The sequence below is a fragment of the Callithrix jacchus genome, chromosome 16 (genome assembly GCF_049354715.1).
Source record: "Callithrix jacchus isolate 240 chromosome 16, calJac240_pri, whole genome shotgun sequence".
In the NCBI taxonomy this organism is placed as follows: Eukaryota; Metazoa; Chordata; class Mammalia; order Primates; family Cebidae; genus Callithrix; species Callithrix jacchus.
Window position 1 is genome coordinate 40,594,186 of NC_133517.1, and position 17,189 is coordinate 40,611,374.

Here is a 17,189-nt window from a genome sequence, read left to right on the forward strand (position 1 = left end):
GGCGAGACAGTGGGCAGAGGCTATAAGTGAATGTGCACCTGTGGGGGTACATCTGCAAAAGTGCTCCCATGGGAAGGTGAGACCACTAGCAAGCATTTCACCTGGACAGCTGAGGCTGTGCTGCAAATGGGTGTGGCCAGGCAGGGATCCTGGGAGAGGCTGGCAGACAGGGCTGTTCAGATCAGACAGGCCTCACTCTATGCAAAAGACAGCCCTACCCTCTCCATGTCTGGATGCTAATAAAGGCTAAGGCCACCTAGAGGAGTATGGTGAGCCTTGGGGAATGGATACCCATGGCCATGCTCCACTGTAGCTGTTCCCATGATAAACCCTCTGCTTTCCACAGACTAGCGTTCTGTCTCTGGCAACTCTCCAGGTAGTTCTCCCTGCCAATTCAAATGTCTTGAAGGGGTCTTGGGGATTTCTGCAGCTAGATCTCTAAGATCTGTGACAAGAGTGGGCCACTCCACACCTGTTTCACTCACCTTTTCCCTAGGAGCCGCTAGGTGCCAGGAGTGAGTCCTGGTGCTTGGCAACTCCATGCAGAGTTCCCAGTTTCCTCCTTTTTCAGACTTAAGGTTTGCATCCTCCCCATGTCCACTCTCAATGTCTTCTTTCTGAATATCTGTTCAGCATGTGCCAGTCTACTTGATGGTGGTCTCTCTTGGTGGGAGAAGGTCTCCTGGCTGTACCTAGTCAGCCATCTTGGCTACTCTAGTTTTTAAAAAGTGTCTTAAGGACATAAAAAGTTACTACATATTTATTTTTATTTTATTTTGAGACAGTCTCGCTGTGTCACCGAGGCTAGAGTGTGTAGGTGCGATCTCAGCTCACTGGAACCTCTGCCTCCTGGGTTCAAGTGATCCTCCCACCTCAGCCTCCTGAGTAGCTAGAATTATAGGCATGTGTCATGATGCCCAGCTAATTTTTGTGGTTTTAGAAGAGATAGAGTTTCACCATATTGGCCAGGCTGGTGTTGAACTCCTGACCTCAAGTGATCTGCCTGCCCTAAAGTCTGGAATTACAGGCATGATCCACCACAACCAGCTGATATTTGTTAAATTAAAAATAACTTTTTTTTTTTGAGATGGAGTCTCACTCTGTCACCCAGGCTGGAGTGCAGTGGCGTGATCTCAGCTCACAGCAACCTCTACCTCCTGGGTTCAAGTGATTCTCCTGCCTTAGCCTCCTGAGTAGCTGGGATTACAGACATGTACCACCACACCTGGCTAATTTTTGGATTTTTAGTAGAGATGAGGTTTCACCATATTGGTCAGGCTGGTCTTGAACTCCTGACCTTGTGATTTGCCCACCTTGGCCTCCCAAAGTGCTGGTATTACAAGTGTGAGCCACTGCGCCCAGCCAAAAATAACATTTTAAGTTCTTAGGCCTCTGTGAGGCCTGCACAAGCTTGAAGAGGCCTTTATAGCCACAGTAGAGGAGGGTGAGGGATCAAATGATCACTGGTTTCTTTCACACTTCAACAAGCTTTTGTTTTGTTTTGTTTTTTGAGATAGAGTCTCACTCTATGACCCATGCTGGAGTGCAGTGGCATGATCAAGGCTCATTGTAGTCTTGACCCTCTGGACTCAGGCAATCCTCCTGCCTCAGCCTCCCTAGAGGTGGGACTACAGGCATGTGTCACCACGCCTGGCTAATTTTTGTGTTTTTGGTAGAGGCCAGGTTTCGCCGTGTTAGCCAGGCTAGTCTCAAATTCCTTGCCTCAAGTGATCTGTCTACTTCGGCCCCCCAAATGCTGGGATTGCAGACATGAGCCACCGCGCCTGGCCTCAACAAGCTTTTATGCCACTTCCCCAGCATTTGCTTTGTCCACTCCTTAAGTGAGCTAAGCTATGGAGTTCTGCAGTCTGTTCCATTAGCAATTTCTAAATACGTAACAAATTATGATTAACTGTGGTTATGCAGCAGATCTGTAAACCTTATTCCTCCGGTCTAATTGAAACTTTACACCATTTGTCCAACACTTTCCCATTCCCTCCTGCCACTCAGCTGCAGCCTCTGGTAACTGCCCTACTCTCTACCTATGTGAGTTTGACTTTTTTAGATTCCACATATAAGTGAGATCATATAGTGTAGTCTGAGTATCCCTTGTCCAAAATGCTTGGGACTAGAAGTGTTTCCAATTTTGGATTTTGGAATATTTGCATATACTTAATGAGATATCTTAGGAATGGGGCCCAAGTCTAAAACAGAATTTATGTTTCATTCAGGTTATTTGCATAACCTGAAGGTAATTTTATACAATATTTTAAATAACTTTGTGCATGAAACAAAGTTTGTGTACACTGAACCATCAGAAAGTAAGTGTCAGGTGTGGAATTTTCCACTTGTGGCTCTCACAAAGTTTTGGATTTTGAAACATTTTGAATTTGGGATTTTCAGATTAGATTAGAGATGTTCAACCTATATTTGTCTTTTTGTACCTGGCTTATTTCACTTAATATAATGTCTTCCACTTAATATAATGTTAATCCGCAGTCTTGCAAATGACAGAATGATAAAATTTTCTTTTCTTTTAAAGCTAAATAATGCTACATTTGTATATGTGTGCTACTTTTTAAAAAAATCCATTCATCCATTAATAGACATTTAGGTTGTTTCCTAAGGCGTGGCTATTGTGACTAATGCCTCAATGAATGTGGTAGTACAAATATCTCTTTGACATACTGGTTGCAGTTCCTTTGGCTATACATCCAGAAATGGGATTGCTGGATTATATAGTAGTTCAATTTTCAGTTTTTGAGGGACCTCGGCTACAGCTTAATTTTCTTAAAACAAGCAAAAAAAATCACTTTATAATTAGTTGATTGGCATAATTTTATAATTTGTGAGACTGCAGGCCAGAGCCTTTGAAAAAAAGATTAACTGAAAAATACAGAAACATTTTTTTTTACCCTGGAAAATGATCCATGTGTTTCTATAAAAATATAACTTCACTGGACCTTACAAGTTTTCCTTTGTCTTATATCGCTCTTCCATTTGCTATATAAGTATTTTTTAAGGAATTGGGTCTTCAAATAATTCCTCTCTTTAAAATTTCTGCTTAATTCTCTTTTAATCTGCTTTATGGTTATTCAAAGCCAATTTAGAAGCTTTTTCATCCTCTATTTACTGGAACGAAGTTACATTCTGAAGTGGGAGTATTTTGTAAATGAGTTGAAGTTTAAGGGTGTAAATATCATTGGCATTTTAGTTGGATGGGATTATAGGACTGACTTTTAAAATGGTTGTATCTATATTTACCACAAGGTGGTACCAGATACCCACTTGTTATCAGGAACTGAAGCACTTCTGTAAGAACATTTTCATTATACTATTATTATTATTATTATTATTATTCTTTTGAGACTTGCTTTTTCCCCCAGTCTGGAGTGCATTGGTGCGATCTCGGCTCACAGCAACCACCGCCTCCTGGGTTCCAGCAATTCTCCTACCTCAACCTCCCAAGTAGCTGGGATTACAAGCACCCACTACCATGCACAGCTGATTTTCATATTTTTAGTTGAGATGGGGTTTCACCATGATGGCCAGGCTAGTCTTGAACTCCTGACCTCAGCTGATCCACCCACCTTGGCCTCCCAAAGTGCTAGGCTTATAGGAGAGAGCCACTGCACTCAGCCTCATTAGCTCCTTAAATTAGACAACATTTAAAGCCCCTTGAAGAAAAGTATGCTAATACATTCATAGTATTTTTTTGTGCTTGTGAAGGCTCATATGTAAAATGCTTAATTATAAGTAGGTGCCTAACTTAAGGGTTCCTTTTTATTTTTTAACTTGTTTTTGTGTGTTTTTAAAAATTTCTTTTTTGGTCCTTTTTTGAAAAATCATTTATTATGATAGCTTTATGCTTATTTCTACTTTGTTTTCATACAAGTTCTTCATTATTTCTGCTCTTATAGGTCATTTCTGTATCTGATTTCATTTGCTTATGTCTAAAAGTTTTTATGTTTCTTCAAATTACTATCATCGTGACTTGGGAAGACCTATTTTATTGTTTCTTTTTTCCTTTATAATCTTTGAAGTTGAAGAAATACTTGAACAAGCAGACTACCTGTATGAAAGCGGAGAAACAGAAAAACTTTATCAGTTGCTAGCCCAGTACAAGGAAAGGTAAGCAAATGTATGATAGGTCTTGGCTTGTGGTTTTCTCTAAATTTTTGTTATTTAACAATTAAAATGACCCTTGGTGCTTGAGGTTTTAAAAATAGATTATTGTAGTTTTTACTTCAAAATATTTCTTGAGTTTATAATATACTATTTGTTTCTTACATTAAATGTTGCATGTATCTCACTGATTTAGAAAAGATAGTTCTACTTAGTCTAGTGGAATGTTCAAAATTTCTTTTGGCCGGGCGCAGTGGCTCACACCTATAATCCCAGCACTTTGGGAGGCCGAGGCGGGTGGATCATGAGGTCAAGAGATCGAGACCATCCTGGTCAATAAGGTGAAACCCCATCTCTACTAAAAATACAAAATTTAGTGGGGCATGGTGGTAAGCGCCTGTAGTCCTGGCTACTAGGGAGGCTGAGGCAGGAGAATTGCTTGAACCCAGGAGGCGGAGGTTGCGGTGAGCCGAGATCATGCCATTGCACTCCAGTCTGGGTAACAACAGCAAAACTCTGTCTCAAAAAAAAAATTTTTTTTGTTTAATTTTTCCATTTTGCTTTAGATCATACAGTATAGTTATTGAATATATGTTTACTCCTTCTAGCTATATTGTGTATTTCTCATTCCTTTTAAAGCAGTTTTTTATTGGTATAGATTAAATGAATTCACCAAGAGTTAGCATAATTGTATGCCCCTATTGAATGGTAACTGCGTATCACTTCAGAAGTATAGTCTTTCAGAGAAACCAAAAATACCCCTTTTTCTATTTTTTGTATTAGATTGTATGTTTAGTGTAGAATATCAGCATGCACTCATTTTTGGGAGGAGTGTGGAGTGAGAGAAAGACTCAACCCTATAAAGTAAGTCATATGGCCACATAGCATTTCTAGATCACTAATCTACCTCATCTGCTAAACTAGAAATATTGAGTCATTTTCATCTGCCTTTTTTAGATTTTTGAAACAGTTTTCACCCCAGGACTCATCAATTTTACTTTCTAGATATCTACAGGATTGATCTTTTCTTATCATTCTCCCCTCAGTAATTCAAGGTGGCTGGTTTGGCATTTTATTGTCATTTCAGTGATAACTTGAAAAATAATACTCCATATTCATTGAATAATAACTACCTTAACTAAATTAACCTTCAGCTTCAAATTTTCATTTTTTGTTAAAAGGCAAACATTTAATAAAAAGTTATTTAATTTTTATAATTATTTCTGTCAGTTGTGGTGGTTAATCCTTTATTAACCATTTCTTATATAATTATATGGAAATGGTAGTTCTTCAAAGCATCAACTGCTCTTAACTTGAAATAACCCATGCATCATGGCATGGTATTCAAACATAGGATTTATTTTGAGATTACATTATATTCAACCATTCATTCATTAGCATATAATTGTCATATACCTGTTGGGTGTCAGAAGCTGTATTTGGGACTAGGGATTCAGCAGTTTTGTATTTTTAGAGCATGACCCTGTCTATAAAATTTATGTATTTTATGAAACTGTATGAACTACTCAGTGAGCTATTTGAAACACAGTGCCAGTAAGGCCAAGCCTCAGGTTAATATGTTGAGTTTTGTAGGGCAAGTGTTCAAAGAATTCAAATACAAAGATATCTTTGAAGGAAGTCAGTATTTTAGATACTAGAAGTAAGTTAATACTTATGAATATTAGACATTTTTAATAGGAAATTTTAGCAAGTGTTTTATTTGAAAGAAAATAATACATTTAGGATTATTAATAATGGCTTTTGATACTGTGTTGCTAGCTTCCTAAGCTGAAAGACCATAATGGATTTATTAGTAATGTAACCCTTAATTTTTAAATATGAGCTAAAATGGTTGTTTTATATTTTATTTCAAATTAGTGAAGATGCAGAGTTACTGTGGCGTTTGGCACGGGCATCACGTGATGTAGCTCAGCTTAGCAGAACTTCAGAAGAGGAGAAAAAGCTATTGGTGTATGAAGCCCTAGAGTATGCAAAAAGAGCACTAGAAAAAAATGAATCAAATTTTGCAGCTCATAAGGTGAGTTGCTTAACTAGGCTATTACCATGTACTAAGAGGTACATTATTTTATAATTTTCTATTATCCCTAATTTACATAGGAAGAACAATATCTCTATCTTAAGGTTTTCTTTTTAATTCAGTCTTATATCTTAGGGATATTTTCTCTATTTTAAAGAAGTAGGAAATATATTTCTTTTTATAAGTTTTTCAAAGAAAAGTCTGTTTTCTTAAACCTTTCGTCTAACTTCATTTGTATTTGATAAATTACTTTTGTGAATGCTTATTTTTAAACAGAAGTTTAGCAATTTCATGAATTACCTATATCTATATTCTTAGTAGTATAAGTGCTTCACAAATATTTTTTCATTTTCCTCATGTTATATTTCTGTTTTATTTAGAGGTAGGAATATAGCAGCTGGGCAACTGAGGCCTAGAATGACTTCACATGTAACTCTGCTGCTTTCAGGATTTCTTATTGGTTCAGAACGTTTTTCAGTAAATTGTATGAGGAGACAAGGAGGTGGTGGTCATTAGCCTTCTGGATTAGGACATTTCTTTTTTTGTGTGTGTGCAGGCTGGAGTGCAGTGTTGCAATCTTAGCTCACTGTGGCCTCAATCTCTTGGGCTCAGCCTCCTAAGTAGCTAGGACTATAGTATGTGCCACCACCACCCTCAGCTAATTTTTTGGATTTTTAGTAGAGTCAAGGTCTTGCCCTGTTTCTGGTACTCAGGCTTGTCTTGAACTCTGGAGCTCAAGCAGTCTTCCTGCCTTGGCCTCCCAAATTGTTGGGATTAGAGGTTTGAGCCTGGCCAAGGATTAGCCCTTTTTTTTTTTTAAATCATGTTTATCTGTCTCCAGTAGAGCTCCAAGTCATATGACAACCAAATTCTATACCAGTATATTTCCAAATGTTCCTTTTAGGAGTTGGTACCCCCCCACCCCAAAAAATTCTACTTATAAAGGATAAAATAGGTACACATTATTTTAAATATTTACTGAGACTTGTTTTATGGCTCTGAAAATGGTTCATCTTTGTAATTATGTATTCAACTATTGTTAGGACTGTCTTATGCCATTCAGGTCAAGTTGGTTGATAGTACTGTTTGAGTCTTCTAAATCCTTACTGATTTTTGCCCACTTGTTCTATAAATTACTGAGAGAGGAGTAGTAAAATCCTCCATTATAATTGTAGATTTGTTCATTTCTTTTTGCAGTTCTATTAGTTTTGACAGCATATATTTTGAAGTGCTATTATTAAGAATATAACATTTAGGATTATATTTTATTGATTAATTGACCTCTTATCATTGTAAAATGATCTTCATTACCTCTACAAATATTCTTGGTTTTTTGTTTGTTTGTTTGTTTGTTTGAGACAGAGTCTTTCTCTGACACCCAGGGTGGAGTGCAGTGGTGCAGTCTTGGCTCACTGCAACCTCTGCCTCTTGTGTTCAAGCTATTTCTCCTACTTCAGGCTCTGGAGTAGCTGGGATTACAGGTGCACACCACCACGCCCAGCTAATTTTTGTATTTTTAGTAGAGATGGGGTTTCACCACGTTGGCCAGGTTGGTCTCGAACTTCTGACCTCGTGATCTGCCCGCCTCGGCCTCCCAAAGTGCTGGGATTACAGGGTGGCTAACCATTTAGTATATTTACAATGTTGTATAACCAACACCTCTGTCTAATTGCAAAACATTGTCATCATCCCTAAGAGAATACCCTGTTTCTGTTAAGCAGTCACTTTCCACTCCCTCTTAGCTCAAACTCTGGCAAACATGAATCTCTTGTCTATGGCTTTATATATTCTAGGTATTTCATATGAGTGGAATCATATTATAAGAAATTGTTGGACTTCATGGAACCCAAAGGCAGGGTGCAGTTGGGGCTTGGGAGAAAATTGGCTTGATTGCTCCAAGGCTTCCTTAATTGTCTCTCCACTCTGCTGTTACCTGAATATCTTTTTCATTGCAGACTTAATTTTTTCTCCTTATCCTAAATCTTGGAACTTTCCACAGCACCTGAGTTTATGAAGCGTGGCTATTTTAGATTCATTTCTTGGGGAAGAAACTTGGGTCATTTCAGTTTGGGTCTGCTGTCCAACAGTGGCTGTGGAGACAAGGTCAAAATTGACACTGTGGCAGTTCTTACTGTAACAGTGCAATGTGGGAGGAGATGAGACTCCGAGAAAAGAGAATGAGAACATAAAACAACGTTCAATTACATATTTTTCTAAGTTGATACTCAGACCGTAAACATGAACCATTATCTCACCGTGTCAGTAACTTTCTTAGAAAATTGACCACTTTCTACCGTGTTATAGTTCTCTATAAACATGTCCTGTCCCTGAGGGTTTTTTTTTTTTTTACTCACTCTGTCACTCAGGCTGGAGTACAGTGGCGTGATCTCGGCTCAGTGCAACCTCCACCTCCTGGATTCAAGTGATTCTCCTGCCTCAGCCTCCCGAGTAGCTGGGATTACAGGCGCATGCCACCATGCCCAGCTAATTTTTTTGTACTTTTAGTAGAGATGAGGTTTCACCATGTTGGCCAGGGTCTTGAACTCCTGACCTCAGGTGATCCATCTGCCTCGGCCTCCCAAAGTGCTGGGATTACAGGTGTGAGCCACTGGGCCCAATTTATCCCTGAGTTTCTAGAGAGCCATGTCTGCTTTTCTTTATATATTCCATTATTAAATGTAAATAATAAATATATACTTATTATATATTCCATTACATTTATAAATTACATTTAATACAGTTTTTATGCTCAATAACTTTTTGGTGGATAAGAATGACTGTTGAATAAATATTATACAGTTTTACCTTGTATTGAATGGAATATTAAGAATATTATTGTTCTTACATTTTTTTTTTTTAATTTTCAGTGGTATGCAATCTGCCTTAGTGATGTTGGAGATTATGAAGGCATCAAGGTTAAAATTGCAAATGCTTACATTATCAAGGAGCATTTTGAGGTACTGATGAATTATTAAAATTCATGAATTTTAAAAGTCAAATTTTTCCGTATAGATTTTTATTTTCATTATCTATTGTTATATTTCAAACCACCTATGATAACGGTGGAGTACAGCCATGACAGTTTGTTCCTTCTTTCTTTTTTCTGAGATGGAGTTTCGCTCTTGTCTCCCAGGCTAAAGTGCAATGGCACAATCTTGGCTGCCTGCATCCTGCCTCAGCCTCCTTAGTAGCTGGGATTACAGGCACCCGCCACCACTCCCGGCTAATTTTTGTATTTTTAGTAGAGACGGGGTTTCACCGTTTGGCCGAGCTGGTCTCAAACTCCTGACCTCAGGTGATCCACTCACCTTGGCCTCCCAAAGTGCCAGGATTATAGGCATGAGCCACTGTGCCTGGCCAACAGTTTGTCATTACAATTCTGTGGGTTAACTGAGCACAATGGTGCTTCTACATTGCTTGGTGTAGCTGAGGTCATTTAGGCAGCTTCATTCAACTGGGCACGCAGCTGAGGCTACAATGTTCAAGAAGTCCTCTCACCTATGAGAGTTTCTCCTCACTTGTTTTTTATCACTCAGTGGCCTAGCTCAACTTCATTATAGCATGGTAGTTAGCTACCAAGAATGAGCGTTCCATAGGCAAAGATCCAATGTGCAAACTTTTAGCAAGCCTCTGCTTGCATCATACTTGGTAATATCCTGTTAATTTAAACCAGTCACAAGGACAAGCTCAATTTCTGTGGGAGGGGACCAGTGACACAAGTTTCTGAATATGGAAAGCGAAGCGTGGTCTAGTGTAACAGTCTTTAACACAATTGACACACCGCTCCTTGTAGTAATAATTCTGTTTAACATTGATAGCTGTGTATGTATCACATGTATGTTTTATTAAAAATATTTTCCTGTAAAGTTAATTATAGTAAGCCGTTAGGTGCTAAGAATTCCATAGGAATCTGTATATTTCTTAACATGTATGAACGTCATTGTCTCAAAAAAAAAAAAAGTCACAAAAACCCAGCATATTTTTCTTTTGAAATTACAGGAAGAAAAATAATGGGAACATGCATAGGGATAGTCCAGAATGTGCTATTTAAATAGCTTTTCATAATTTTATGGTTTAGTGTCAATTCCTAGTTAATATAACAACTAGTGAAAAAGAACGCCTGGGAGTCAAGAGGTCTAGTTTTTCTTGTTGAAGCATGGATAGTAATATATACATAATAATTGACATTTTATAATGTAACATACCTGTTTTACAGTTTAAAATCCTTGAAATCAGATTACATGATATAATTACTGGAACCTTACACTGTAATTGGCAGTGATACTTTAATTCTTAGTGGCACATAAACTAATGGTGTGTCATTTTTGATAGTTTAGATTCAGGGAAATACAGTAATTTTCTCAGTGGCATAAGGTAAATCGTTTAATTTCTCTGTGCCTCAGGATGTAGAAATATATGACATAACTTCCAAAGTGAATAATGAAAAACTATAGAAAATATACAACTGTATATTTTTCATTTAAAAAAAAACAGTGAAGCCTATAGGTTGTAAAAAAAAATGTTTTATATAAGGTTTCAAATGTACAGTTTAAATGGCAATATTTAGTATTTATGTATTAAAAAGATTATACTATTTTTATTTTGAATTTCATCATATATCTAAAGTGGTAAGGAATTACCATTTTTGAATTATTTTTGAAAGATCAATGACAGGAAGGATTATAAAAGAGATTGCTGGAAAGTACCCCCTTTCAACCCATCCCATAAGAAAACTAAAGCTCTGGCCCAGCTGCCCCACTTGTTGAACATATTAGATCAACCTTGATTTTTTTTTTAAAAATATCCCTCTCCAACTAAGACACTGTTTCCTGGAAATAAAGCCCTACTCTACAAAAAAGATGAAGATGGCTTAGGGGAAAAGATCTGTTCTCCAAGAAGCTAAAAAACAGGAATTACCAAAGAAAACACCTTCTTGGCCTGACAGAGACCATTGGTGGGACTGGCAAGAATCTGAATTTGCAATCTGCATCAACTGGGTCTTAGGTCTTCTCCTTGATTCCTCTGTGTCTTTCAAATGACTTTCAAAATAAAACCTTATTTTGGCAAAGGCACAAAAAAAAAAAAGAACAGAAAATTAAACTCTAAGGCCCCAAGGCATCCATTGCGATGAATTAACTTCCTTCCTATGCATCTAAAATGATATGGCAGTATTTCTGTATCATTCTTAGTAAAATGGAAAAAATAGTTACTTATATAATTTTTTGTAGGGCTTAATTTTTAGTGGAACTCCAACTGGGAAAGGTTGCTTAAAACAGCATATAAACACATTAAAATACTTGTTAAACTTTTACCACAACCTTATGAGTTAAGTAAGTATATGACTTTTCTATAAAAAAGAGAAAACTTAGTTGTGGCAAAAATATAGATTTTACAACCCATTCAAAGTCATTGAGCTGTGACTTCAATCCTGGCAGTCTGGCTTCAGAGACTACGCTCTTACAACCATTGTAAACATTTGAAAATGTAAACCTCACACATTACTAAACTGAAAGTGGAAATGTGGGTTTATAGAAAAGCAAAAACTAGAAATCTTAATTTTTTTAAAAAAGAGTCTTTTAATATGATCAACATTAATCTGTAAGTTGTCTTCAGTGGTTTTCAATGAAATAATGGATAAAAGGAGGAACAGTTTCTTTGAAGTTATTCTTAGTTTATGCTTTACACTAATTCATATAGTAAGTAGAAATTAGGAAGATTCTTTTAAGATATTATACATAATTATTCTATTAATATTCTTTTTTTCTTTCTTGAGATGGATTTTTGCTCTTGTTGCCCAGGCTGGAGTGCAATGGCATGATCTTGGCTCACTGCAACCTCCACCTCCTGGGTTCAAGCAATTCTCCTGCCTCAGCCTCCCAAGTAGCTGGGATTACAGCCATGCACCACCATGCCTGGCTCATTTTGTATTTTTAGTAGAGATGGGGTTTCTCCATGTTGGTCAGGCTGGTCTCGAACTCCCGACCTCAGGTGATCCGCCTGCCTCGGCCTCCCAAAGTGCTGGGATTACAGGCATGAGCCACTGTGCCTGGCCTTCTATTAGTATTCTATGAAGTGTTTTTTTTTTTTTCCTTTGGTAAGTACAGATGAGGAAGTTGAATAAAATCTACATAAAGAAGACTTTCTAAAAATGGAAAGAAAAGACTTCCAAAAAAGAAGAGACTTATTAAAATTAGTTATTTTCTGAAAACTAAAATGCACGTTTAGTTCGTCTTTAGGAAAGAATGACTTTTATTCAGTATTCATCTACAGTTTGCCAAGAAAGTACTTTGTTATTCATTTTTCTTTTAATCTGGAAGATACATTAAGAACTACAGATTAATTTGCAAAATTAATTCATGTATTTCATGTTTTTTCTCATCTTGACATTTACTATAAATGTCTGAACCTTATGAAATAGTAACGTTAATACTAGTCATTAATAGTGTATTGAAATGAATTTAATCAAACAATCAGAAGGAAGAAAGTTGGTATTAATTAGAAAAATTGAAACAGGATTGCAATTTTTAAAAAATCACAGCTTTTTCAGCAAACACTGTTAAGCACTTATTGGTGTTTAGAAAACAAATACAATTATTTGTTTTTCTCATTTTTTGTTAGAAAGCAATTGACCTGAACCCTAAAGATGCTACTTCAATTCACCTTATGGGTATTTGGTAAGAAAATTTCTTTAAATTAATATTTCATTAGTAGTTAGTGTGATATTATTTTGTAGGATATATAAATATCTTCTTTTGCATATATAAAGATATTAAATATTTTAACATATTAGCTGACAGAATTTAGAGTGTCAAATCCATTAACTAGCACTGTAAATATATTGCTAGAATACACTAAATTTGATTGTGCCTATGTTAAACATTGTTATTCAAGTCATTTAGAAACATGTACAGACTGAAAGGACTATACTTACCATCCTAAATGAAATTAGATAAGTGTAACTACAGTAATATAGTAGAATGCCCCAAGAGGGTCTTTGTATCTTCAAAGTGTGTCAGAGTCTTGATTAATCTGAGGAACTATATAATCTGATTTTCAGTATCTTTCTATTTTTATGTGATTTTATGTCTACTGTAGATTATTATTTGCTGGTATGAGGGTTTATCAATACCAGCAAAGTGTTATGTACTTGATGATTTAAGAGTCTATTTTGAGATAGATAGGCCACTGTTTTGAGTATAGTCTGCAAAGCTAAATATTTACTGCAATCTAAGAAAGGTACCAGTGTAAACTGTCCTGTATCAAACTCTTATAAAAGAGAAATAAATACATTCTTCAGGTAAAGGATATATTAAACTAACACTCACTCACTGAGGATCAGTGATAATTGAGGGGCAGCCACTAAGTCAGGTGCTAGTAAGCAAACTCAAATGAAATAGCAATTTCTGCTTTAAGGACTTTAGACCCTAGTAAAAGATCCAACACTTTTTTTCCTGCTTATTTCTGAAAGTTGTAAAGATCTTTGGAGGTTAGTCATTTGCCTTGCCCCTTTAAAAATGGACTTAAGTTGGTTGCCGTTACTTATAAATTTAATGTTTAGTTTTGTAATTTTTCTTGGGTAAGGTTTTTTAACTTGAGTTTTTCTTATATAAAAAATAGGGTAAATGATCCTATCTCATATATAATTGTTAAAAGGAGTAAGTGACAGAATAATCAGCCTAGTACCTGGCACACTGCACTCAGTGGTAGATGTAACATTATATTACTGTTATTAGTATGACTGCTTATTATTATATTAATCACAAAATACACCCCCCAGCAAATGGATAAGTATTTCAGTCTCTAGATTACCTAGTCGCTATCATGTAAAGTACAAGCTGTTTAACATAGATTAGAAGATTCCTTTTATAATATTAAGATGCTTAGTTACCTTTAAGAGAAAAGAAGGTACAATTTGAATGTATAAAATTGTTTTATTTCTCTGTAGGTGCTATACATTTGCTGAAATGCCTTGGTATCAAAGAAGAATTGCTGAAATGCTGTTTGCATCTCCTCCTAGTTCCACCTATGAGGAGGTAGTATGATGTCCTTTGTTAAGTCAGTAGCAATTTCTTAACCACAGTGCCATTCTACAGTGTTCACACATGTGGAGCTCTGATTCAGTGAGGGACTTGAGCAGTTTCTAATGATCCAATTCAACTATGTTATCACAAGGCTAAAAACTTATTATCCATGACTGGTGAGTGGTTTTCTTTTTAGGTGAGTGGCTGGTAATTCTGGAATACTGTCATCTAAAATGGCTCGTGGCTAAAATCTACCTTCATTTTCTGTTTGAAATCTAAACCATATTGAAGTCATAAAATAGAACAAGAAATACAGCAACTATTACCCAGCATGTTTTAGGTATATTATACCCAGTAACAGTCAGTTAGAAAAAGCGCATGCTAAATTAGCTGGGCATGGCAGCAGGCACCTGTAGTCCCAGCTACTCGGGAGGCTGAGGCAGGAGAATTGCTTGAACCCGGCAGGCGGAGGTTGCAGTGAGCAGAGATCGGGCCACTGCACTCCAGCCTGGCACCTGGCAATGGAGCGAGACTGTCTCAAAAAAAAAAAAAGAAAAAAAGCGCATGCTTGAGTTGATAAAAGAACACTCATTATAACTTTTATTTTAAAAAGCATATGAAAGGTTCATATTCTCTCATATTTTCAAGGCCTTTTGCTTTTCCTGTTTAAAATTTTAGAGTGATTTCTGGTTAAACTTTCAGTTTACTCATCACAAGCTTCAGAGTAAGAAAACAGGCAATCAAAAAGCTGTACTTGTATTAGTTACATTATAACAAGGAGCTTTTCTTTCTTTCTGGGAGGCAATAGTGTAGAAATTGGTGTAAAGAATACTAAGTTGTATTCTTTACACACAGTTGAGAAATATTATTATTATTATTTTTTGAGACAGAGTCTCAGTCACCCAGGCTGGAGTGCAATGGCATGATCGCAGCTCACTGCAACCTCCACCTCCCAGGTTCAAGCGATTCTCTTGCCTCAGCCTCCCAAGCAGCTAGGATTACAGGCGCGTGCCACCATGCCCAGCTAATTTTTGTATTTTAGTAGAGACAAGGTTTCAACATCTTGGCCAGGCTGGTCTCGAACTCCTGACCTCGTGATCCACCCGCCTCGGCCTCCCAAAGTGCTGGGATTACAGGAGTGAGCCACTGCACCCGGCCGAAATATTATTAAAATAATGAATTTGCTGGGCACAGTAGCTCACACCTGTAATCTCAGTACTTTGGGAGGCCGAGGCGGGTGGATCAGTTGAACCCAGGGGTTCAAGACCAGCCTGGGCAACATTGCAAAACCTCTATCAAAAAAATACAAAAATTAGCTGGGTGTGGTGGCCTGCACCTGTACTTTCAGTTACTCAGCTGGGCTGAGGGAGAAGGATCACTTGAGCCTGGGATGCCAAGGCTGCAGTAAGCAGTGATTGCACCACAGCATTCCAGCCTAGACAACAGAGTGAGACCCTGTCTTTAAAAAAACCAAAATCGGCCGAGCTTGGTGGCTCACGCCTGTAATCCAAACACTTTGGAGGCCAAGGCGGGCAGATCACCTGAGGTCAGGAGTTTTAAGACCAGCCTGACCAACATGGTGAAACCCCGTCTTAAAAAAAAAAGAAAATCATTCATTCTAAGGACAAAAAATATAGTCAGCTTTACTACGTCAAATTAGTTATGTTTCCTAGAAATCACGTCATTAGAGCTTGCATTACAAAAACAGTAGCTTAAGTAGGACAAAAAGAAATTAGAGAGTTTCAGACTCACAATAACATATGTAGGAATTTCAATAATAATGGACTCTTAAAAATTCACTAGTATAACCTGAATAAATTCAGCTTTTGATTATTACATTTAGTTTTTACTAAAAGTCACTTGTTATAATTTAAGAGAACTGTCAAAATAGCAGAGTTACACGTGATAATGTTCTTTCCTTTCAGCACTTGATGTTACTTTGGTACAAGTTCTAAACAGCAACCAAGTTATTGAAGTGGTCCATTTATTATTATCTTAATGATGATTTAAGTGTTACAATCAGTTTGGGTGTTAGCTCTCACTGTTGAAGAACTGACCATTATTTTAAGATGATTTACTTCCTGATTTAAATTTAATATAGGAATAGATCTTTGAGACAATGGTTTTAAAATAACATCTGTTTTAATCTTTTTCATTATGTTTGGGCTCTTTGTGTTTTTGACAGGCCTTAGTCTACTTTCACAGGGCAGAACAAGGTAAGATATTTTTTGTTACAGATATTAATATAGTTAAAATTGTATGAATGCCGAATATATACTATAATAGCAATTTCTAAAGGAAAGATATTTATTCTGTTATACTTTTTTTTTGGTGCCAGATATTGTAAAACAATTTTTAAAGTCTTTATTCAGTAAAGATATACTGAATGAGAAATAGGCTGCTACTGAACTGCAGTTTAGAGCTGCAGTTCTGGAATGTCCTTCATTTGATGTAATTCAGCCTGCCTTTGTGAAAGGAGTCTCTGACATGGTAATTGTCTAATTCAAGACTATACATATTGGCCAGATGTGGTGGCTCACACCTGTAATCTCAGCACTTTGGGAGCCTAAGGCAGGAGAATCACTTACGTCTAGGAGTTTGAGACCAGCCTGGGCAACACAGCAAGACCTCATCTCTGCCAAAAAATAAAAATTAGCCAGGTGTGGTAGCATACACCTGTAATCCCAGCTATTCAGAAGGCTCAGGCAGGAAGATCACTTGAGACCAGGAGGTCCAGGCTACAGTGAGCTTTGATTACGCCACTGCACTATAGCCTGGGCCACAGAGTGAGACTTGTCTGAAAAAAAGAAAAGATTATGCATCTCATTAGAGACATTTAGTAGGAATTCTGCTATTTAGTCAGGCTTGTTCTATTGCAGATATGGTGAAAAAGAGTTTCAGGTTATGCTTGTTTTGAAAAAATGACTAGTCCTATAAAACTGTCACCAGCCATCCTAAATTTATCCTTTTTAATATTGATACACTAAGTGGTGCGGATAAGAGAC

The 17,189-nt window shown here is 37.0% G+C and overlaps 1 protein-coding gene across 4 annotated transcripts in view; it reads left to right on the forward strand.

Annotated features, from left to right (window-relative positions):
- Positions 1–17,189, forward strand: part of RMDN1 (regulator of microtubule dynamics 1) — a 38,712-nt gene that overhangs the window by 15,688 nt on the left and 5,835 nt on the right. For all 4 annotated transcript variants that reach the window (XM_002759045.7, XM_008982858.4, XM_035277010.3 and 1 more), the window contains exons 3-8: positions 4,044–4,131; positions 6,004–6,163; positions 9,031–9,120; positions 12,782–12,837; positions 14,109–14,196; positions 16,370–16,400. In XM_002759045.7, coding sequence (XP_002759091.1) covers positions 4,044–4,131; positions 6,004–6,163; positions 9,031–9,120; positions 12,782–12,837; positions 14,109–14,196; positions 16,370–16,400 — 513 coding nt within the window. The remainder of the gene's footprint in view (positions 1–4,043; positions 4,132–6,003; positions 6,164–9,030; positions 9,121–12,781; positions 12,838–14,108; positions 14,197–16,369; positions 16,401–17,189) is intronic.